Here is a 24765-nt window from a genome sequence, read left to right as displayed (position 1 = left end):
AATCAAAGGGATCACACAAACAAGACAAGTGTCTGCTAATACTAACTGATAGAATCAAAAAGCGAGAGAACGATCCAACATGGGAAGCTGGATACACAGCAGACTCAATGAATGGCAGATGTCCTAAACAACACTCTGGTCTCAGAATCAGCCCTTAAGGCATCCGGATCTGGCTGAAGAGCCCATGAGAGTATTGTAGGCATGGAAAGCCAAGACATCATGGAAAAGAAAAAAAAAAAAAGACCTAAATGAAAGATCTCTGCGAATGAGATCCCAGTTAAAGAACAGGGCCATCAAAGATGGAGGTAGCTTTCTCCGAAGGGAGGAGAGAACTTCCACTTTGACTATGACCCTATCGGAATAAGATCAAAGTCAGCGAACTCTAAAGTCTTCCATAGCCTTGGCAACTCATGACTAGAGCCTAGGGAGATTACTGACGCCATAAACAAGAGTTTCAAATTGTTAAGTCAGCAACAGGAGTCACTGTGTACTTACATCTCATGTGGGATCTGTCCTTAATGTGTTGTCTAATGTGAAGTGATGCTATAGCTAGTACTGAAACAGTATTTTTACACTTTGTGTTTCTACGTGGGTGCAAACTGATGAAATCTTTACTAATTATATACAGAATCTATCTTCTGTATATAAAGATAATTGGAAATTGAAAAAAAAACCTTGTGTTAAATTGGAAATGGCATAGAAAATCAATTTTTAAAAAATATGATGTGGGATCTCTGTCTTTAATGTGCTGTACACTGTTATTTAATGCTATAAATAGTACTCCAACAGTATGTTTTTCATTTTGTGTTGCTATATGGGGGCAAACTGTTGAAATCTTTACCTAATATATACTAAACTGATCTTCTGTATATAAAGAGAATTGAAAATGAATCTTGATGTGAATGGAAGGGGAGAGGGAGCGGGAAAGGGGAGGGTTGTGGGTGGGAGGGAAGTTATGAGAGGGGGGAAGCCATTGTAACCCATAAGCTGTACTTTGGAAATTTATGTTCATTAAATAAAAGTTTAATTAAAAAAAAAGGAAAAAAAAAATGGAGACCAGGGCCTGCACTGTGGCTCACTTGTTAATTCTCCTCCTGTGGCCCCAGCATCCCATATGGGTGCCGGGTTCTAGTGCCAGTGGCTCCTCTTCTGTGGCCCAGGAGGGCAGTGTAGGATGGCCCAAGTGCTTGGGCCCCTGCACCCACATGGGAGACCAGCAAGAGGCACCTGGCTCCTGGCTTCAGATCGGCGCAGCGCCAGCCGTGGAGTCATTTGGGGAGTGAGTCAATGGAGGGAAGACCTTTCTCTCTCTCTCACCATCTTTAACTCTGCCTCTCAAATAAAAATAAATAAATAAATAAATAAATAAAATAATGTATAATAATATAATTTTAAAACTTTGGATTTTTCAGTTGTGGAATAATGATTTATTCTTATAATATTTTTGCCTCAACCTAACTGTTTCCCATCTAGTTCTACTTCTTTGATTATGTTAGGTTTTTGATATATTTATTTCTTAATTCCTGGGAATCTACTAGCCCAGCAAAGCTATTGTATCTTTAGCCTGCTCTTCACCTGAAACATTTAAGTTTTAGGTGTGCAATATTAATAAATTCCCTCCTCAACATCACTAGAAGAATGGAGGATAACCTTTCTTGTTCATTGGTAGTTGCCATCTCTTTTTTTCTTTTACTATTTTTTATGTATCCAAAGAGTTTATTTTGAACCCCATTAGTTTATGTAGTAACTTCTTTGCTTTTGGTATTCCTATAACCTCCCATATTATAGCTAATATTTATTGATCATTCTATTCCAGGAATTTTACTTGGATTAATTAGTCAATCTCCATAACAGTCAATTGAGGGAACTAATACTATTATCCATATTTTTACAGGTGAAACATTGTCAAACAGATTAGTAAACAGTCAGAGGTTACACAGCTGTTAATTGATGGGGATTGAATTTGAACCTAGTCAGTTTGACCTAAGTGTTCAAGTATTTAACTATATTGTCAGTTATATCACACACACACACACACACACATCTATTAGGTATATAATACCTAATTAGGTATATAGTAAATACCTAATTCAAAAACTACCTATATACTTAATTAGGTATAAAATAAATACCTATTTGGTATTATGTGTTTTGCATATAAGAAAGTATGGCCCAGAAAAAATGAGCCGGGGGTAATGTCAGAAATATGGCAAAATAGTAAGCCCTGATCCTTCTCCCAAAGGACACATCTGTTCAACAACAATACATGAAACAATTTTCTTTAGGGATGGTAAGGTGGGAAGTATCACTATGTTCCTGAATCTGCGTATATGAAATACAAGAAATTTGTATACCTTAAATTAAAAAAAGAACTATTTGAGAGGCTTCTGCAACCTTAATAGGTACATAACTAGCCACATAAAAATCAATAGGAATATTCAAGACACTCTCACACTGTAAGCCCTGCTGCTGGGACAATACCGTATAATCAAGAGGAAGCCTCCAAATCCTAATCTTTCCCTGGGGAGAGTATGAAAGGATAGTACCATTATTCAGTGTTAAACTTTTTTCTGTGGGGGCTGGCACCGTGGCTCACTTGGTTAATCCTCTGCCTGCAGCGCTGGCATCTTATATAGGTGCCAGGTCCTAGTCCCAGTTGCTCCTCTTCCAGGCCAGCTCTCTGCTATGGCCCGGGAGTGCAGAAGAGGATGGCCCAAGTGTTTGGGCCCTGCACCCCATGGGAGACCAGGAGGAAGCACCTGGCTCCTGGCTTCAGATTGGGGTAGCTCTGGCTGTAGCAGCCATTTTGGGGGGTGAACCAAAGGAAGGAAGACCTTTCTCTGTCTCTCTCTCACTGTCTAACTCTATCTGTCAAATAAATAAATAAATAAATATTTGTTTAAAGAAATTTTTTTTCTGTGAATTCCCTGAGATACCTGCTGCCTCAGCACACAGACAAGGCCTGGCATACACTTGGTAATTGGAGGGCACCAAGAGCAAAGAGTGTTGATTGAACCACAGCCACACCCTCTGGCTCAGCACAAAGTGAGTGGAAAAACAAAAACAGCTCTCAACTTTACCTTGGATAGAGAGGGAACAGGATGAGATCATTTATTCAATGTTTTGATTTTTCTGGGCACTGTCTGAAACAATGGCTTCTATCTCAACTGTCTCAGAGTGCTGACAGATGCCGATTACAGGCATGCGGGGTGGGGGTGGGGGGCATTGGAAACAAAGACAGTGGTTGGAACTAGCATGTTGGTTTGAGAGGCCCCCAAAATCTGGTCAAGCTGATTACCAAGAATCAAGGAAAATAGAGAAACATGGAAATATGTTGCAAACAAATAAACAAGATAAATCTCCAAAAACTGATCCCAGTGAAATGGAGATATATGATTCATCTGACAAATAATACAGAAGAACCATGATTGAGGTACTCAGCAAGATCAGGAGAACAATGCATGAACAAAGTGAGAATTTCAACAATGAGAAAATATGTGAAAAGCACCCAACAGAAATCAGAGCTGAAAAACACAGTAATTGAATTTTTAAAAAAATCACAAAAAGAATTTAACAGCAGACCAAATCAAGAAAAAGAAGAATCAGCAAATGCAAAGATACATCATTGGGAATTTCTTAGACAAAAAAAATGGAAAAGAATGAAAAAATCTTAAGGGACTTATACCATATACTAATGTTTGCCTTCTGGAAATCTCAGAATGAACTCTGCCTTTCAAATAAGTAAATAAATTTTTTTAAAAAGTTATCCAAAGAAATAATAAGTACACAAATCTGGAAGGAAAATAGACTTTCAGATTCATGAAGTCAGTGACCCCAATAAGAAGAATCCAGCAAAATCCACACTGAGAAGCATTATAATCAAGTTGTCAAATTTCAAAGACAAAACGAATTTTAATCAGCACAATAAAAGACACTTATAGAAAGAAACATTTGTGACTATCAGTGAATTTTTCAGCAGAAACCTGGCCAGCCAGACAAGAATGGGATGATATATTAAAAATATATTAAGCAAAATAAACAAAGCAGAGGGCATTACACTATAAAACATACCGGCCGGCGCCGTGGCTTAACAGGCTAATCCTCCACCTTGTGGCGCCGGCACACCGGGTTCTAGTCCCGGTTGGGGCGCCGATTCTATCCCGGTTGCCCCTCTTCCAAGCCAGCTCTCTGCTATGGCCCGGGAAGGCAGTGGAGGATGGCCCAAGTCCTTGGGCCCTGCACCCGCATGGGAGACCAGGAGAAGCACCTGGCTCCTGGCTTCGGATCAGTGCGATGCGCCGGCCACAGTGGCCATTGGAGGGTGAACCAACGGCAAAAAGGAAGACCTTTCTCTCTGTCTCTCTCTCTCTATCCACTCTGCCTGTCAAAAAACAAAAAACAAACAACAACAAAAAAAACATACCACCAAGCTATAGAAATAAAGACAGCGTGGATTGGCATTAGAACAGACTCACTACACCTCAGTGCCGGCCACAGGGTTGTTTTTTTTTCCCCCTATAAGTGGTGCTATAAAAGTTGGATATACTTTTGCAGAAGAATGAATTTAGGCCCCTGTCTCACAATATAAAAAACCAACTCAAAATTGATAAAAAAAAAAAAAGACCTAAATGTAAGTGCTGAAACTATGAAACTACTAGAAGAAAACATAAGGGAAATGTTTCAGAACATTGGAATGGTTAAGGATTTTTTTGGATAAGACTCCTATACGAAACAAAAGCAAAAATAGACAACTGGGATTACATTAAACTAAACAGCAAAGGAAATGATTATCAGAGTGAAGACAATCCACAGAATGGAGAAAATATTTGCAAAGTGTGCCTCTGAGAAAGCATTAATAACCATATTATAGAAGGAACAAAAGGAACTCAAAAGCAAAATAGCAAATAATCTGATTAGGGGCTGGTATTGTGGCCTAGCAGGTAAAGCCGCCTATAGGGATGTCAGTTTGTGTCCCAGCTGTTCCACTTCTGATCCACCTCCCCGCTAATGCAACTGGGAAAGCAGCAGAAGATGGACCAAATGCTTTTGTCTCTCACCATGTGGGAGACCCAAAAGAAGCTCCTGGCTCCTGAATTCAACCTAAACCAGCCCTGGTGGATGCCACCATTTGAGGAATGAACCAGCAGATGAAAGACTTCTCTCTGTCTCTTCCTCTCTGTAACTCTGCCTTCCAAATAAATAATATAAATTTTAAAAACCAGATAATATGATTAAAACACTGGTACCAAACCTATACAGACATATTTCAGAGGAAGACATACACTTGGCTGACAGTATGTGAAAAGGTACTCAGCATCAGAAATCATCAGGGAAACACAAATCACAACCACCATGAGACATCACCTCACTCCAGTTAGACTTGTTCTTATAAAAAAGACAAAAGATATGTGCTGGTGAGGCTGTGGAGGAAAGGGTGCCCTTACACACTTGGTTCAGAATGTAAATTACCACAGCTGACATGAAAATAGAATAGAAATTCCTAAAAAAATTTGAAGATAGAACTACCAAATCATCCGGAAATCCTACCAGTGGGTATATATCCAGAGGAAATAAAATCGGTCTGTCAAAAAGACACATGCACTCTAATATTTATTACAGCATTGTCCACAGTAGCCAGGAAGCTGGGTCACCTGATTGTCCATCAGTGGATGAATGGATAAAGAAAATGTGGTATACATACACAATTCAGCCATAAAAATGATGAAATACTATAATTTGTGATGACGTGAATGGAACTGGAGGTCATTATTTTTTAAGTGGGCAATGCATAGAAAGATAATTACCACACGATCTCACTCATGAAAGCTGAGAACAGAATAATGATTGCTAGAGGCTGAGAGAATAGAGGAAAGAATGGGATGGGAAAATAGTGATTAACAGGTAGTAAGTTATAGTCAGATAGGAGAAATAGGTTCTGATGATAAATATGTGAGGAAATAGATGTGTTGACCCTAATAACGTTATACAATGTATACTGTACCAAAAAATCACATCATGTATACCCCATGCACATGTATAATTTTTACATATCACTTAAAAATAGATAAAGCATTTTGAAGTGAGCATTTCACTTAATGGTTAAAATACACACATCCCACATCAGAGTTCCTGGGTTCAATTCCTGATGTTTCTGTAACTTCCCTTTAATGCAGACCCTGTAGGCAGTGATGATGGCCTACTTACCCTTTTGGGAGATAGAATTGTGTTCCTGGCCCTTGGCTCCAGGCTTGGCGCAGCTCTTGCCATTAAGGGTATTTGGGGAGTGAACCAGTGGATGAGAGCACTCTCTGTCATCCTCTCTTTCTCTTTCTGCCTATGAAATTGGAAATGGCATAGAAAATTAATTAATTTTTTATGTAGGATCTCTGTCTTTAATGTGCTGTACACTGTTATTTAATGCTATAAATAGTACTCCAACAGTATGTTTTTCATTTTGTGTTGCTATATGGGGGCAAACTGTTGAAATCTTTACCTAATATATACTAAACTGATCTTCTGTATATAAAGAGAATTGAAAATGAATCTTGATGTGAATGGAAGGGGAGAGGGAGCGGGAAAAGGGAGGGTTGTGGGTGGGAGGGAAGTTATGAGAGGGGGGAAGCCATTGTAACCCATAAGCTGTACTTTGGAAATTTATATTCATTAAATAAAAGTTTAATAAATGAAAAAAAAAATTTAAACTGAAGAATTACCCAAAAAGAAATTTACAAGTGGTCAACAGATACATGAAAAGTGCTCAACATCACTAATCATCAAGAAAATGCAAATAAAAACTGTAATAAGATGCCATCTCACACATGTTAAAATTACTATTCTAAAAAGTCAAAAGATAAAAATTTTGGAAAGGAAGTGTAAAATTAGGAACTCTTGTGTACTGTTGGTGGGAATGTAAAAGGTTATAACCACTTTGGAAAACAGTATAGATGTTACTCAAAATTGACAACTAACACCTTGGGATCCTGCAAACCCACCTCAGGGTATCAATCCAAAAGAATTGAAGTCAGAATCTCAAAGCAGCATTTTCATTTCTGTATTCATTATGGTATTGTTCACTACAGCCAAGTTGAAAAAACAGCCTAAATATCCTTACATGGATGAATCAATAAAGGAAATATATGTAATGGAACTGGCATGTGTGACAGCATGGATGAACTTTGAGAATGTTATGCTAAATGGAAAAAAAGTCACAGAAAACAGTCACAGAAAGATAAACACTCCATATGAAGCATATAAAACAGTCAAACCCACAAAAGCAGAGAGCAGAATGGTAGTGCCTGCGGCTGGGCGAAGGGACTGTTCAAGGATAAAATTTCAGTTATGCAAGTGATGAGGTCCTAGGAATCTGGTACAGAACATTGTATCTGTAGTTAACCTTACTGTAAAAATAACTTCAAAATCTGAAAGGATAGATTTTATGTTACCTGTTCTTTCTACAATTATAAGAAGGAAGAAGAAAGGAGTTGACCAAAATTGTAAACTGAATTGGGACCATAGTAAAGTTTTCTTTCTTTTTCTTTTTCTTTTTTTTTGACAGGCAGAGTGGACAGTGAGAGAGACAGAAAGATGTAAAGTTTTCTTTCTTTTCAAATTATATATCTCTTTGTGTGTCAATTCTTTGTGTATCTTTACCTTTTAGAGTTTACTTCACTGCTCAAAAAAGATGTAATCCTTATATTTCTAGGAAAATTTTACCTCTGTTTCAGCCAGCCTTCTTGGAGTAGTAATATTTTCTCTGGTTTCATACATCCTTATTCTAGTCTCTTTCTAATTTATCATCTGGGATTTATTTTGCTTCCACTCAGCTTTGACAAAATATAGCCTCTACATGAGTTATATATAAATATGTCTATGCTGTGTATTTCTATATCTAATATTGATGGCTCTGAAATTGTCGGAGGCCACCCGACAAACCACACGGAGACACGCAGCACTCAGTCAATTCATCACCACGTTTATTGCCTCATCGCGTTCCAAGCCAAAGTAGGGGGCCCGGCGATGAGGGACTGGAGGCAGTCTCCCTAAGGAAACCCTTTAGTCTCCAGCCCCAAGCACACAGAAAGACAAGGTTATATACCCCAGACCCCATACAGATAACATTCATTATGTGCAATCATGCATAGCACAGGAACAGAGCAAGTTTACAAAGTAGCAATGATCAGGGTACAAGCTCTGCAGATAGAGCAAAGAACATCATAGACCTTCATCAGAAGTCACATCCTGCCTGCAGGAATGTGGGATGAAAAATCTTGTGCCTTCGGCCATCAGGACAATAAGCGCAGGAAACAGGATTAGATAAGGGACAGCCTCAGCCTGCTGCATCTCATGTCGGGCCACGGCCACTGGCCCCGACATCTCCCCCTTCTTGTTTGTACAAGAATGGCCTGGTGTTTATGGTAACCGGTGTCTGCACTGTCCAGAGGGCCGCGGGGGAGGGCCCATCCCCCACAGGTCCCTCGCGTTAAACGTTGAATGGCGTGGACTCGTGCCTGTCTCAGGTGCCCCGCAGCGCTTACTCTGCTTACCCGTCATCAAGGATACAGGAAGCATGTCCTGCCCTCTGTCTTAGGTTGCTAGAGAAGCCTGCAAGTGCTTACCCGTCATTGACTACCGGTCCACTCTAAGAACAGTGTAGGAACAAGCGGTCAACGAGGCAGTTAGGGAGAGAGAGCGCGAGGCTACCATGGCCTGGAAAGGCAGTGCACAAAACATTTTTCAACAATGCAAGCTAAAATCACAACAAATAGTAACAATACCATTCCTAGGAACAATTCTTTAAGCCAAGAAAAATCAGGCAACCAAGATGTAAGCCAGTCAAAGAGGCCGGAGCCTTTATCCCGGGTGAAGTGTGCTGCCAATTTACGTAGGTTTTGTATTTCTAGAGTAATACTATATGAATTATCGGTAAGGTTGAAACAACACATGTTTTTTACTTGATTGCATTTTTTATGATGAAGTAATAGAAGATAATCTATGGCTGCCCTATTATCTAGAATACCCTGTCTCAGGACTTGCTGTTCATCATTAAGCAGAGATAGCGCTTTAGAGGTGCTGTTGATGTTTTTTACCATAGCACAGGCCAATTTTACTACAGTCTTATAAGCTCCTACAGCTAAGCCAGGGACTCCTACAAGAGAGAAAGTCAGTGCGTCAACCTCCGCCTTGGAAAACAAATTGACACTTGCATCGCATGACTCGTCCAAGGTCGTCAATGCATGTCTCTTACTGCGTACAGTCTGATTAGCGGTGAGCAAATCAGGAGAAGGAAGGAAAACAGTTAATCGACTAAGGCAACAATGGGTGCCATTAGACATGTTAGCAGGGATGTAGTTGAAAGTGAAATTGCCACAAGAGAAAAACCATCCTTCGGGAAGAGGGATGTGCCCTGTCCCATAGGAAATTGAAAGTTTTGTTACAATGCAAACCATTTCCCAAGTTCGTACATTTTGAGGTACAGTTTTTTATCTCCGCACAAGTGTCATTTTCGGTGACAGCTATTCGAGGAGTCCAAAGCCGTATCTCTTTTGCAGGTATTTTATATGACGGAGTACCCCAGTTATATGAGTCCTGATAAGTCACGATTTTGTTAGGGAATCGAGCGAAGAATGTAAGCTTTTTGAGTTCCTCTGCTGGATGACAGACGGGCAGAAGGCATGAACTTAAAATGGTTCCCACATGTAGATCTTGTTGAAGGCAGATGTTGTCAGAACCTGCAATTTGGGCGAGGCGCATCCAAATGTTATCAGACACAAAGGAGGCTCCACGAATAGCAGTCAGATCGCCACAGACCATAAGGCATAGAATTAACTGTCTCCCCTGTATCCACTCCATCTCCAATGACTGGTGATTGTATGTCTTCTTTCGGAGCCCAGGCGGCTGCGTTGCAGCCTATGAAAAAACAGAAACAAACAAGTGATGCCTCGTGACCTATGTGTCTGTAGTCACGGGCGGTTGGTTAATTTCAGGCACATAACCTGCGTCAGTACCGGGTAAAGGCACAAATTGGCGTGTCAACCGCGTCGGGATCCAGATGTTTTCCACGTCAGAGGGCGCGACTAGGACCGCACCGCGCTCTTTCCGGAGGACAGGATCTGGGCCCTTCCATTGGCCTGTCACTACGTCCTTTCACATAACTAATTCCGGAGCGGTGGGCGTAGTATTCCCAGAACTTGCAGCTGGCACAGGAGATTTTTGACCTCTTATATTACCAAAACCTGTGTTTCCTGAGGTTGTTCCGGAAGCATGCAATTCTGCGGCGGTTAAGCCTGAGGTCTTGAGCGTTAAAAAGTTGAGAGTGAAGAGAGCTATGGCAAGATGAGTTTTAGGGGAGCGGAACTGCTTCCCTATGCCCCCTTTTTGCTTTATAAGAGTAGCTTTTAAAATACCATTGGCCCGTTCTATAATGCCCTGTCCTTGGGGGTTGTAAGGGATCCCCGTGACGTGACGGATAGAAAAAAGGGCCAAGAATTTAGTAAAAGCTTGTGAGGTGTACGCTGGGCCATTGTCTGTTTTTAGGGTGTTGGGAATGCCCCAATTAGCAAAACAGTGAAGTAAATGGTCTTGAACGGCAACCGCATTTTTCTTGGCTGCCGCCGTTGCCATGATGACACTAGAAAAGGTATCTACTGTCACGTGAAGACAGGATTGTCGGCCAAAGGGAGGGAAATGAGTCACGTCCATTTGCCAGACATCATTAGCATAAAGACCTCTGGGGTTGACGCCTTTTGATGGTCTAGGGGTAGAGGTAATGCACAACGGGCAGGCTTGGATAATTTGAAGAGCTTCACGCCTGGAAAGGCCATAACGCTTGCACAGAGTGCGTGCATTAACATGCCACTGTCGGTGAAAATTTTGCGCTTCTAAAAAGGCGGAGCATATCAATGAAAACCTGGATAAAGCATCAGCTTGTCGGTTACCCTCAGCCATGGGCCCCGGGAGGTTGGTGTGGCCCCGGATGTGGGCAATGTGCACTAGTTGTTGCCTTTGTCGTAAGGCAGCCTGAATGGTAGTTAAGTACTGGAATACCGTAGATTGAGGGGCTATGACAGCAGGATGATCGAGGCGACGAACGGCTTGCACCACATAGTAACTATCACTGACAATATTAAGAGGTTTATCATAAGTACACAAGACTTTTGCCACGATTGCTAATTTTGCATGTTGAGGAGAGTTGGAGTCCATTACTGTTTTTAACACTCCTTTGTTACTGATTGCAGCACCTGAACCACCCGCAGCGTCGTCAGTATAAACTGTTAATGCGCCAGCGAGGGGGCTGTTAGTTACCTTTTTATGAAATTGAAGTGGGGTCTCCTCACAAAATGTAAGAATTGGATTAGAGGGATAGTGATTATCGATATTGAGATTTAGCGTGGCGGCCAGGTATGCCCACTCCCAATTCTCTTGACACCAAAGCTCTATGACCTCTTTAGCCAACGGGAGAATAATGCCAATGGGATACATACCTAAACACTGCACAGAGCGTTCTACGGCGGTCAGGGCCAAGGAGCCCAAGGATTGAGAGAGCTGCAATATATTGCGAGGCTGACTATGGGAAGGGTAAACAAAGCTTAAGATGGCTCCCTGCCACAGGACTGCATAAGGACGGTCTTTTACTATGTAGATAAGAATTAGAAGTTGCTTTGTTAGATCTCTTCTTTGAGCCTCAGTTTGTTTTAAGGCCTTCTCTACCATCTTTATTGCCTGCAAGCTCTCCGGAGTTAGCTTACGCAGGGAGGTTAGGTCAGGGTCACCCTTAAGTAAGTTAAACAAGGGACTCAGTGTGGAGGTGGGTAACCGCACATAGGGCCGAATCCAGTTGATGGAACCACATAACTTTTGTAATTCGTTAAGTGTCATAAACTCTGAGTAAGTAATATGGCAATAAAAAGGGCTCACTCTGTTACCCTCAATCTTGAGTCCTAAATATTTGAGAGTGTCACCTTCTTGTATTTTTTCTGGAGCTATGTGGAGATCCCATTTGGCTAAATTTTTGCTTAAATGAATAAACATGAGTTTAGCATCTTTATCTGTGGGAGCCGCCAATAAGATATCATCCATATAGTGAAGAATTTGGAACGCAGGGAAAGCCCTGCGTGTAGGTGCTATAGCAGCATGAACATACAGCTGACAAAGAGTGGGGCTATTTGCCATACCTTGGGGGAGCACCTTCCATTCATACCGGTCAAAAGGGGCTGCATTGTTTGTGGAAGGGACGGAAAAGGCGAACCGTTGTCGGTCTACCTTGGCAAGCGGTATAGAGAAAAAACAATCCTTGATATCCAGAACTATAAGGACCCAATCCTTAGGCAAAGCAGTAACCAGCGGAAGCCCTGGCTGTAGAGCTCCCATAGGCTGCATTTGTTTGTTAATGGCTCTGAGGTCGTGTAGTAAGCGAAATTTTTCGGACTTTTTCTTTATAACAAATATAGGTGTATTCCAAGGAGATGTGGACAGTTGAATGTGTCCTCTCTCCAACTGTTCTGTGACCAGAGCATAGACCGCAAGCAACTTCTCTTTCGAAAGGGGCCATTGAGGAACCCATATAGGGTCTTTACCTATTCAGGTTATTGTCAGGTCTCACAATGGCCCCCGGGGAAAACCCAGACCACAACGATCCATTTGCCCAGTCGCCGGGATGGGTTGGGTGATTTCTTGTTTATACTTTTTTAGCCCCTTTCCTGGTCTGTAACCTGCTTTTTTTTATGATGTTTTATGCTACGTTAGACTCATTGGTTAACTTAACCTGTAGTAATGTTAATACATCCCTCCCCCAGAGGGTCACAGGCACATCACATACATACGGCTGAAATTGCCCAGTATGTCCCTCCTCATCTGTCCAAGTAAGGACAGCGGAACTGCGAGCCGGTGTCACAGCAATACCTAGTCCTACTAAATTACCCTCTGATTTTTGTTGAGGCCATTTTCGTGGCCAGTCTGTATTAGCTATGACAGACACATTAGCTCCCGTGTCCAACAACCCTCTAATTTGTTTGCCTTTAATAATTAAAACATAAAATGGCCTGTGATCTAAGGTCATAGAAAGAGCGGCTAAATGCCCTTGTTCCCCTCTGTTATCCTTAGGGCTTGGCCACCAGAGAAATTGTGCAATGGTATTTCCATTATTGATTACAATGGGCCCGTGCTGGGCGCTGGCGAGAAGGAAAAACTTACTAGCAGGAGTAGTGATTAAGCCAGGAACAATTTGGATCCCCTTTTGTAACTGTGTTGCTTTTCCTAAAAGGATGCCCGCTCCAATTTGAGATGGGAAGTTGTCTTTGTTGAGTGGAATCGCCTGCGGACCCATGGCGGGTGTCAAAATTACTGGGGAAGCGGCCGTCACCTCCCCCACCATTACTCGGAATCGCTGAGTGTCTGAAATTGTGGCTGCCTGTGTTTGAGTGACGTCTTGGGTTGGGCCCTGGCAGTAAGGGCCCTTTGGAAGTTTTTTTGAGTCCTTTTTTCAGATTGGGGCTTTCCTTGTTTATCCTTTTTTGAGTAACAATCACTGGCCCAATGATTACCTTTGCCACATCGGGGACACAACCCTGGCTGATTGCTAGAAGCTCGGCTTCTAGGAGCCATGCATTCTCTCTTGAAATGCCCAACTTTGCCACAGTTGAAACAGGTACCAGCCCGATTGCTGGCACGCCCGGCACGCTCATTTTGAGTCTCGAGCCGCGCCGAGTATACTCCAGCTGCGACATCATCCTGCACATCTCTGCAAATTTTCATGAAAGTTGTTACATCTTTGTGCTGCCAGGGTCGCAGCGCCTCACGGCAATGCTTGTTCGCATTTTTATAGGCCAATCTGCGTAATAGAGGGGCTGTTTCCTCGGCATTTGTGAACAAGTTTCCAGCAGCCTTATAAAGCCTATTTACAAAGTCCGCATAAGGTTCATTGGGTCCTTGAAGAATTTTTGTAAGACTGTACCGAATTTCCCCTTTTTTAGGTATCACCTTCCATGCCCGCATACCACAGTCCTTAATTTGTTGTAGAAGTTCCACTGGGTACCTAACCTGCACTGTATCGGTATTAAAATTACCAATGCCCAAAATCATGGCCTCAGTCCAATGCCTACGGGCCCCATCAGAACGGGCATTTTTAGCAGCTTTGCTTCTAGCCAGCTCCTGGAACCCCGCCTGCCAGAGGAGGTAATCCCCTCCGGCGAGAACAGCACGTGTCAGATTACGCCAATCATTAGGTGTAAGTCCCTGGCTGGCAAGCATGTCTAGAACTTGATAAGTAAATGGGGCCTGTGGTCCATACATGGTGACTGCCTTTTGAAGTTCCTTGAGCTGTGAAAAGTCTATGGGGGCCCAGCCTCTATCCCCATTGGCATCCTCTGTGACTGGGAAGACTGCCTTTGGGTCCTTAAATTCCTTCCACCCTCTAGCATGTTTCTTTCTTTTCCTCTCCTGACTTGCCGCACGAGCATGAAACCCCCACTCTGGTCTTATTCTTAAGGAAGGATGGGGCTGTTCCGTAGGCAATAGCTGAAGTACTCTGGGCTGGCCTGTAGGCTGTTTGCGTCTCCTCTCTCCAATCCTTTTAGCTCTGTCTCTGCCCCTGTCTGGTCCAACTAAAGACGTATCCGTGTCAGCTTCTGTCTCACTCGAGGAAGAGGAGGAGGAAGAGGAGGACGTGGCCTCGCCATCAGAGGGATAACCCGGAGGTGGCCCGTCCCCCCACCAAGGTTCTGGGTGCTCAGGTTCTGGTGGGGCTGAGGGCACCACTGCGGGCCTCCTATGCCCAGTTTGGTTGGTAACCTCCTCAGCCGCACTGTCTCCTCTTTGGCTATTAGCCCTGCTCTCCTTTTCCATGCACTCAGATGCTGCTAGCAAACACTGTACCACCTCCTCCTGATCACTTTCAAAAGCCTGATCAATGCATCGCCACAAGCGCCATGCCTCTGGTGAGAGCTTCTTTCCCTTAAGATGTTTTCCCAGCTCTCTCCACTTTCTATGTGTGAGGAGGCATTTCTCAGTAAACCAAGGCGTATGGCTCCTTACAATGTCAATAAAGTCAGAAATATTTTGTCCTGCAACCGGCGTCCCGGCGCTTTTTAACAAGGCCTTTATTATCCTTTTTATAGTCTGATGTGACTGTATATTTCCCATGGCTATAGGAGAGGCTCCCCGGGCAAGCCCTAGTCTGCCACGCCCTACTCGTGCTTATGTGCCTCCCTTTTAATCCCTACGGCCTGCTACCGCCGCAGCCTTCCCTCTTACAGAGGCTTACCTGTGGATGAGATGAATCCGAGTCACGGCACCAGCTGTCGGAGGCCACCCGACAAACCACACGGAGACACGCAGCACTCAGTCAATTCATCACCACGTTTATTGCCTCGTCGCGTTCCAAGCGAAAGTAGGGGGCCCGGCGATGAGGGACTGGAAGCAGTCTCCCTAAGGAAACCCTTTAGTCTCCAGCCCCGGGCACACAGAAAGACAAGGTTATATACCCCAGACCCCATACAGATAACATTTTTGTGTGCAATCATGCATAGCACAGGAACAGAGCAAGTTTACAAAGTAGCAATGATCAGGGTACAAGCTCTGCAGATAGAGCAAAGAACATCATAGACCTTCATCAGAAGTCACATCCTGCCTGCAGGAATGTGGGATGAAAAATCTTGTGCCTTCGGCCATCAGGACAATAAGCGCAGGAAACAGGATTAGATAAGGGACAGCCTCAGCCTGCTGCATCTCATGTCTGGCCAGGGCCACTGGCCCCGACATGAAATCTTACCATTTTATGCATGTCTCATGTTCACACTTGTTCATTTAGCACTCGTTCATTTCCCAGAGCTTCACAAGCCCATTTTTACTAAGATTTGTTATGTTTGGATAACTGCTTTTGTTTATATTACTCTTTGTGGTAAGAAAATTTATAACAGTATTTTGTCAATTTACATATGTGTAAATAATGCATTTACTGTTTCATGTAAAATAAAATACTTCTAATTTTTTTGCAGATGTTCCTCCTGAAGACAAGGAAGATACTCCAACTGAGGTACAGGAAATGGGAAGAGAACTTCTAATAGTTATTATTTTCTAAAGAGATGAAATATTTGTATATGGAGAAATATTTATAGATAGAAAGAAAAAAGCACCCAGAAAGTTCTTCAGTTGTTTCATGGTTATTTCTGTTATGGCAGTAGCTTGTATAGTTAGACAATTTTAAAAATTCTACTCCCAGCCAGCGCCGTGGCTCAATAGGCTAATCCTCTGCCTGCAGCGCTGGCACCCCGGGTTCTAGTCCCGGTCAGGGTGCCGGATTCTGTCCTGGTTGCTCCTCTTCCAGTCCAGCTCTCTGCTGTGGCCCAGGGGGCCAGAGGAGGATGGCCCAGGTCCTTGGGCCCTGCACCCGCATGGGAGACCAGGAGAAGCACCTGACTCCTGGATTCGGATCAGCGCGGTGCGCCGGCCACAGCGTGATCTCTCTCACTAACTCTGCTTGTCAAAAAAACAAACAAACAAACAAAAACCAAACAAACAAAAACAAGAAAATAGGGAACAAAAGATATTTAGGAAGAGAAGAAAAAAGTAAGAAAAAAACCCTGTAATTTAGTATAAGAGCTTAGGAATGGATGCCATTGACCTAAAAACATCTTCATTCTTTCTCACCAAAGTTTTTTTTTTAAATTTGAATTTATCATTTGCAAACTTTGCCCAAATAAAAATCAACAAAATATAGACTTATATAATAGAATTTTCTTTTCATCTAATTTTACTGTAGGCAGTTACTCCATAACGCAGTGAATCCCTATGTAACTTAACAAAGTACAAAAAGTTGGAGCATGGGCGGGAAGGAGGGTGGGGTGGAAAGTATTGCTATGTTCCTAAATCTGTATATATGAAATACATGAAACTTGTATACATTAAACCAATAAATAAATTAATAAATTAGAAACTCAAATAATAAAGGTTTGACAAATAGGAATTAATAACTTCCATCATTAGGTCACTGGCTCCCAAATATCAATTAAAGAGTCAGTATGTACTGTTTTTCCTTGTTAAAGGAGAGGAACAAAAAAGACATAGAATTTTTCATAAAGCTCAATTAATTTATAATTACAGTCTTATTTTGTGATAACCTCTTTTGTTCAATTTTGCTGTTAAAATTTTCTTTATTTTTCCTTGCACCATTTTACTATTAAAATTTTTTTTATTTCATGACATATTGGTAATTATGTAATAGTAAGATGTCAGATCCTCAGATTTTCTTTTTGAGATGTTGATAGATAAAATTCAGACATATTAAAAACTACTGCTTTACACTCCACTCTATATCATTTTTATGAGTAATATTCTGTGGTCCATGACTTCATGCAAGTAGAAAATTTATCATTTATTTTATTAAGTTATATAGTAATTTACAAATATTAAAAATAACATGATAAAAGATAAGGGTATGATTTATTTTGAATTATTTTATTAATTTTAAATATTTTCTGGTCACTAATGACTAATTGGCAACTTATTATATTGCTATATTTTCCAGTTACCAGACAGTGATGAAAAGGAAGACTTTACTATACCATATTTGAAGCAGTTATATCATGATGATGCAATTGCTGGTACTCCTAAAAGTGATGGGTCAACAACTCTATCCACAGATACTGCATTGCCCTCTGTTCCTAGCCTGGAAATAACAGAAGGAAAAAAAATACAACCTTTATCTGAACACCTATCAGAAGATGTGCCAGGTGGAAAAATGAAAAATTTACTGTTTCCTCCGGACGTAAAATCATGCAGTAGTAATCCAAGAATTTTAAAAGCAGACTCATCTCTAGCAGAGGTAAAGTTGAAAGATACCTGTATAAATCAGGAGAGGATAAGGAGAAGGAAGTTAGATTCACCTCCAACAGAAGTTAGGTGGCAAAGAAGCTCTCGAAATTTAACTGCAAGGAGAAGCACAAGCTTAGTATCCCACAACACAAAACCAGAAGCTCCAAAAGAAGACCTTGAGCTGAATGTGTCTACTCTCACATTAGAAGTTTAAGACTAGGAAAAGCAAATAACTTCTATAAAAGACAAATGCAAACAAGTTGAAAATATATTCAGATATCTTTAAATAGAAATATGTCTCTATGTTAAATATTCCCATCCTACTTAATAAGATCAAGAAATGAGGAAAAACCTTTGAAGAAAAAGTAAAGCCATCTGCGATGCCATTAATACAAGCTGATCTCATGGGTTGGTGTTGAATTCAGCTAGAAGTGTAGTAATAAGAAAATATAAATTCAAAGGAAATTTAAAAGCCTAGGAGGTTATTGCAGTGCATATTTTAATTAAGGCATTATATTATACGAAATAGCATATGTTCTTCTTGTTACATAACAGTTTTGTGGTTTAAAATGAGAATGATCTGAATATCTTAAAAAACATTTAAAGGTACACCAAAGTGAAAGGCCTTTCTTGAAATAACAGCTGTTCTACATATTCTTCATATCTTGTTTGAATTACTATTTCAGGTAGCTCATAGAGCAATGTAGTAAAGGTATACAGGTCAGAGGCCAAAGAATTTGAGTTCTAAGTTAGGCTCTGTCACTACATATTTCAAGTAGTGTGGGCTCCTAAATCTCTAGACTTCAAAGGTTTCCTCATCTTTTGAATGGTAGGTCAGACTAAGTCATTTCTAAATTTCCTTTCAAATTTCTCAAGATACAATTTTATTAAAGATCTGTACCTGGGAAATTATTCTTAATCACCTAAATCGACAACCTAACTAACATAATTTTATTTGTTTTGCTGAATGTGAAAGTAATACATAGTTATAGAGAATGGAGAGAAACATAAAAAGGAAATTATAATTCTACTGCCATATTTAACTATTTTCTTTTAGTCCTTGTTATGCACATATACATATATCTTTTATTTACTTTCAAAATTTCAAACTATATATATGAATCTATATTATGTGTTTTTGATAATATATTATTAAATGCTACCTAAATTTCCCTAAAATTTTTCAAGATGGAGAATATACTAAAATATGGATATTTCATAATTTTAAAATAATTTGTACATTGTTGGTCATAAGTTTGAAACTGACATTCTTTTACTTAACTGCTCACATGGTTCTGTGATTATCTTGTAATAGAAATGGCATATTGGCAGATTGCTCTTGAGAAAGATTGTACTACTTTATATTCCCACCAGCCATATTTGAGCACTATTGATCTTTTAAGAAATGATTAAAACTTTTTCATCCTATTAGCCATTTTGATTTTTTCCTACCGTGGGTAGACAGATCATATTCTTTATCCTCATTTCCTTTCGAAGATTTGTGGCTTTTGTTTAGGTTTTATCATGAACTCTGCTTTTTAAGGATATTAACCATTTATATAGATCTGTACTTTTCCATAGTTTATAGTTTGACTTTTAATTTACTTATTATATTCAGTCTGACTTACAAAATATTTAATTTTCATTTGACAAATGGAATCACTTAGTCTTGCATAATAAACCACTCTGAAATTTGGTGACTTGAAACAACCATTTTATCTCCCAGGATTCTGTGGTGTTGACTGTGCTTAGTTGGGCAGTTTTCTGCTCCAGTTGATGTTGGGTATTAGACGAACTTACGGTCAGCTAGTACTTGACTGGAGCACATGAAAACACTTTGATGGGAACAGTTGTAAGGCTGGGCTCTGCTGGGATGCACAGACGTCGGGTTTCACAGGTCTGTTTCTCCCCTCCCCTCCATCCCCCCGACATGTGGTCTCTCAGTGTGATCTGTGATCTTTCTAACAAGGCATCTGAATATCTTATGTGGCATCTCAGAGCTTACAGAATACAAAACAGAAGCTTCAGAACCTCTTAAGGTTTAGGCTTGGGCCTAGCTCAGATTCCTTCCACAGCATTCTGTTAGCTACAACAAGTGCATGGCTCAATCCTGATTCGATAGGGGAGGAAAGTATAAAAGGGCATGAACCCGAGTAGGTGTTGCTCATTGGGGACCATATTTAGAAATTAACTGTCTCTCATCCCAAGTAATTTGTGTTCCTTCCACATGCAAAATGTACTTCCATTCCAGAAGCACCATCTCATGCTATTACTGCATTAGGCTTAAGCTTGAAGAACAGAATTTATCATCTAAATCAAGTCCAGGTGGGTGAGGCTCCATGGGTATGTCTCCTCTCAGTCTTAAAACCAATGAATTAAAGAGACCAGTTACCTACCCCCGCCCCAACATACAATAGTGAGTCAAGGACAGAAAAACCATAGTAGACACTTATATTCCAAAGATGGAGGGAGGGACAATGTGAGGCAGAGAGCCTCAGTAGAACACAGTAATTCTGAAGTTCTTGGCTTTGCCCTCAGGCCTTTACTCTTCTTTCTGAATAGACTTTCTTCCTCTATAAGAAAGCATCAGTTTTTAGCTGAGTAGCTTTGCAGCTTATGTTTTGTCTGTATACTTTTTTTTTTTTTTTTTGGACAGGCAGAGTTAGACAATGAGACAGAGAAAAAGGTCTTCCTTCCATTGGTTCACTCCCCTAATGGCCGCTACAGCTGGCATTGCACCGATCCAAAGCCAGGAGCCAGGTGCCTCCTCCTGGTCTCCCATGTGGGTGCAGGGACCCAAACACCTGGGCCATCCTTCACTGCCCTCCCAGGCCACAGCAGAGAGCTGAACTGGAAGAGGAGCAACAGGGACTAGTACCAGGTGCCCCAACTGGGACTAGAACCTGGGATGCCGGCACTGCAGGTGTTACACCTTTTAACAGCTTTAAAGACAAGCCCCTATTTCCTTGAGTTGAGTCAGGGCCATGTAGCACAATATTCTGAAGAATTTTGGAAGCGCTCCCATCTAACAGAGAAGGACTGTGATGCTATCCAAGATCCTTAAAATGCTGTGTGTGTGTGTGTGTGTGTGTTTAATAGCTGAGTGGATCTGTAAGATACCATCCTAAAGCTTTTTGAGATGTGAACAAGTGAAGTTGTGGTGACGCCCTTGTGATCTTGACCCTGAAATCATTTACTAGTAATGAACTATATCTGATTTTTGTCCTGAGGTCTTTTCTTTTCTTTTCTTTCTTTTTTTTATTTAACAAGTAGACTTATAGACATTGAGAGAGAGAAATAGAGAGAAAGGTCTTCCTTCTGTGGCTCACTCCCCAAATGGCCGCCACAGCCAGCGCTGCACTGATCCAAAGCCAGGAGCCAGGTGCTTCTCCTGGTCTCCCATGCGGGTGTAGGGCCCAAGCACTTGGGCCATCCTCCACTGCCCTCATGGGCCACAGCAGAGAGCTGAACTTGAAGAAGAGCAACCAGGACTAGAACCCGATGCCCATATGGGATGCTGGCGCCGCAGGCAGAGGACTAACCAAGTGAGCCATGGCACCGGCTCCCTGAGGTCTTTTCTTTGATCTGGAGTGGTAAGGATGAGAAAGTTTTATTTTCCAGTTCCCACTAATTCTGGTGCATAAGTGTTTCCCTTGAAATCTTAAAAATGGAGTACTTTTTCAGTTCACTTCTATTTATTTTTATATTATAACACACAGCTAAAAGAAGCCACTTGGCACTTTCAGCTTTCTAACATGATGTAGTCAGATACTCATGTCCATCATAAATCTTTCTATTTTTCATGTTTTTGAAATTTTTTTGTTCTTTTTTTGTTGTTGTTGGTTCATTTTAAAGATTTCTTTATTCATTTGAAAGACATAGCTAGAGAGAGAGAGAGAGAGAGAAAGGGAGAGCTTCCATCCTCTGGTCCACCACCCAGACAGCTGCAATGGCTGGATCTGGGCCAATCTGAAGCTAGGAGCCAGGAGCTTCTTCTGGGTCTTTTCATGTAGGTTCAGGGGCCCAAGTACTTGGGCTGTCTTCTGTTGCTTTCCCAGGTGAATTAGCAGGGAAGTGGATCAGAACTGGACTAGCCTGGACTTGAACTGGCACCCTTATCTGGGGGCTGCAGGCAATGGATTTATAAGCTACACTACATGCCAGACCCTCTTTCTTTATTTTTAAAGATTTATCTTATTTTTTTTTATTTGAAAGAGGGAGTTACAGAGAGATGGACAGAGAGAGCGGTCTTTCATCTGCTGGTTCACTCTCCAAATGACCTCAGCAGCTGGGGCCGGGGCTGGGCTGGGCTAAAGATAGGAGCCAGGATCTTCTTCTGGGTCTCCCATTTGGGCCATCTACCTCTGCTTTTTCCAGGCACATTAGCAGGGAGCTGGATCAGAAGTGGAGCAGCCAGGACTCAATAGGCACCCATATGAGATGCCAGCACTACAGGCAGAGGCTTAACCCAGTATACCATAGTGTTGGCTGCTATTTTTTATTAATTTATTTTTGTTTATATAAATAAATCATTTCATGTATTTTTAAAATTTTATTTAAGGTATACAAATTTCATGTATTTCATACATACTGATTCAGAAACAGTGATACTTTCCAGCCTATCCCCCTGCCGCCCATGTTCACACTCTTCTTCCTCCTCCTTCTCCTATTCCTACTCTTAATTTTTATGAAGATCTATTTTCATATTCTTTATTTTCATAAAATTAACCCTACACTATGTAAAGAGTTCAGTAGATGGTATGAAGGAAAAAATACTGATCCTCAATAGTTGAGACAAGGGTTGTTAAAAATCATCAAATATCAAAATGTTAACTAATTTCACTCCTATAGATTACCTTTTAGATACTCTATAACAACAGATCAAGGAGAACATACCGTATTTGTCTTTTGGGGATTAGCTTATTTCACTAAGTATAATGGTTTCCAGTTGCATCTATTTTGTTACAGAAGATAGGATTTCATTTTTCCCCACTGAGAAGTATTCCATAGTGTGTGTGTGTGTGTGTATATATATATATATATATATCATAATCTTTACCCAGTCTTGAGTGATGGACATCTGGGTTGATTCCATATCTTTTTTTTTTTTTTGACAGAGTTAGAGAGACAGAGAGAAAGGTCTTCCTTTGCCATTGGTTCACCCCACAAATGGCCCGAAGCCAGGAGCCAGGTGCTTCTTCCTGGTCTCCCATGTGGGTGCAGGGCCCAAGGACTTGGGCCATCCTCCACTGCCTTCCCAGGCCACAGCAGAGAGCTGGACTGGAAGAGGAGCGACCGGGACAGAATCGGGTGCCCCAACAGGGACTAGAACCCGGTGTGCCGGCACCACAGGTGGAGGATTAGCCTAGTGAGCGGAGGTGCTGGCCTTGATTCCATATCTTAGCTATTATGAATTGAGCCACAGTAAACATTGGGGTACAGATCACTTTCATATGCTGATTTCGTTTCCTTTAGGTAAATTCCCAGGAGTGGGATCTGGGTCATATGGTAGGTCTATATTCAGATTTCTGAGGTATCTCCATACCGTCTTCCACAGTGGTGGTACCGGTTTACATTCCTAACCAACAGTGGGTTAGGGTACCTTTTCCCCCCACATCCTTGTAAGCATTTGATGTTTGTTGATTTTTGTATGGGAGCCATTCTAGCTGGGGTGAGGTGAAATCTCATTGTGGCCTTGTTTTGCATTTCCCTGATGGCTAGTGATCTTGAGCATTTTTTCATGTGTCTCTTGGTTATTTGAATTTCCTCTTTTGAAAAATGCCCATTTAAGTCCTTTACCCATTTCTTAACTGTATTGTTTGTTTCATTGTTGTTGAATCTCTTGAGCTCTTTATAGATTCTGGATATTAATCTTTATCAGTTGCGTAGTTTGCAAATGTTTTCTTCCATTCTGTCAGTTACCTCTTTACTTCGCTAAGTGTCTTTTATGCAGTACAGAAGTTTCTCAGCTTGATGTAATCCCATTAGTCAATTTTGGCATTGATTGCCTGTGCTTCTGGGGTCTTTTCCAAGAATTCTTTGCCTATGCCAATGTCTTGCAGAGTTTCCCCAATGTTCTCTAGTAATTTGATGGTATCAGGTCGTAGATTTAAATCTTTGATCCATTTTGAGTGGATTTTTATGTGAGATGTAAGATAGGGGTCTTGTTTCACACGCTGCACACAGAGATCCAATTTTTCTAGCACCATTTGTTGAAGAGACTGTCCTTGCTCCCAGGATTGATTTCAGCTCATTTGTAAAAGATAACTTGGTTATAGATGTATGGACTGATTTCTGGAATTTCTATTAGTTTTCACTGATACACATATTTTTTTTTACCAGTACCAGTCTGTTTTGATTATAACTGCCCTGTGGTATGTCTTGAAATTTGGTATTATGATACTGACAGCTTTGTTTTTGTTGTATAAGATTGCTGTAGCTATTCAGAGTCTCCTGGGTTTCCATATTGATTTTGGCATTGGTATTTCTAAATCTGAGAAGAATGTCAGTATTTTGATTTGGATCACATTGAATCTATAAATTGTTTTTGATAGTATGGAAATGATATTAATTCTCCCAATCATGAACATGGAAGATATTTCCAATTTTTTGATGTCTTCTTCTATTTCTTTTTTTTTCTTTGTCCAATACTGCAAAGAGAGAAACCAGATGTTCTCATCAGTTTCTCCAATGTTCTCTATCTCTTTCTTTAATATTTTATAATTTTATTGTAGAGATATTTGACCTCCTTGGTTAAATTTATTCCAAAGTAAGTATGTCTGTCTGTCTGTATGTATTTATTTATTTTAGCTGTTGTGAAAGGGATTGTGATGGAACAAAGACATAAGCCTCAGCCATTCTTTTTCATTGCCTAAAAGATAAACATTGGAATGTTTTCCTTGCCCTTGAATCTCAATCAAGTCTCACACCCTATTGCCTTCATACCCCACTCCCAACAGC

General features: G+C 41.0%; 1 protein-coding gene across 1 annotated transcript in view; it reads left to right on the top strand.

Moving 5' to 3' along the window:
- The window catches only part of C2CD6 (C2 calcium dependent domain containing 6), a 203402-nt gene that overhangs the window by 96473 nt on the left and 82164 nt on the right, over window positions 1-24765 (top strand). Inside the window, exons 12-20 of the mRNA XM_062196818.1 lie at window positions 9495-9548; window positions 10260-10327; window positions 10886-10956; window positions 12447-12656; window positions 13099-13196; window positions 13634-13829; window positions 14636-14775; window positions 15990-16027; window positions 17519-17815. Coding sequence (XP_062052802.1) covers window positions 9495-9548; window positions 10260-10327; window positions 10886-10956; window positions 12447-12656; window positions 13099-13196; window positions 13634-13829; window positions 14636-14775; window positions 15990-16027; window positions 17519-17815 — 1172 coding nt within the window. The remainder of the gene's footprint in view (window positions 1-9494; window positions 9549-10259; window positions 10328-10885; window positions 10957-12446; window positions 12657-13098; window positions 13197-13633; window positions 13830-14635; window positions 14776-15989; window positions 16028-17518; window positions 17816-24765) is intronic.

The sequence above is a fragment of the Lepus europaeus genome, chromosome 1 (assembly GCF_033115175.1).
Source record: "Lepus europaeus isolate LE1 chromosome 1, mLepTim1.pri, whole genome shotgun sequence".
NCBI classification, from domain to species: domain Eukaryota; kingdom Metazoa; phylum Chordata; class Mammalia; order Lagomorpha; family Leporidae; genus Lepus; species Lepus europaeus.
This window is presented reverse-complemented; position numbering and strand designations above follow the sequence as displayed.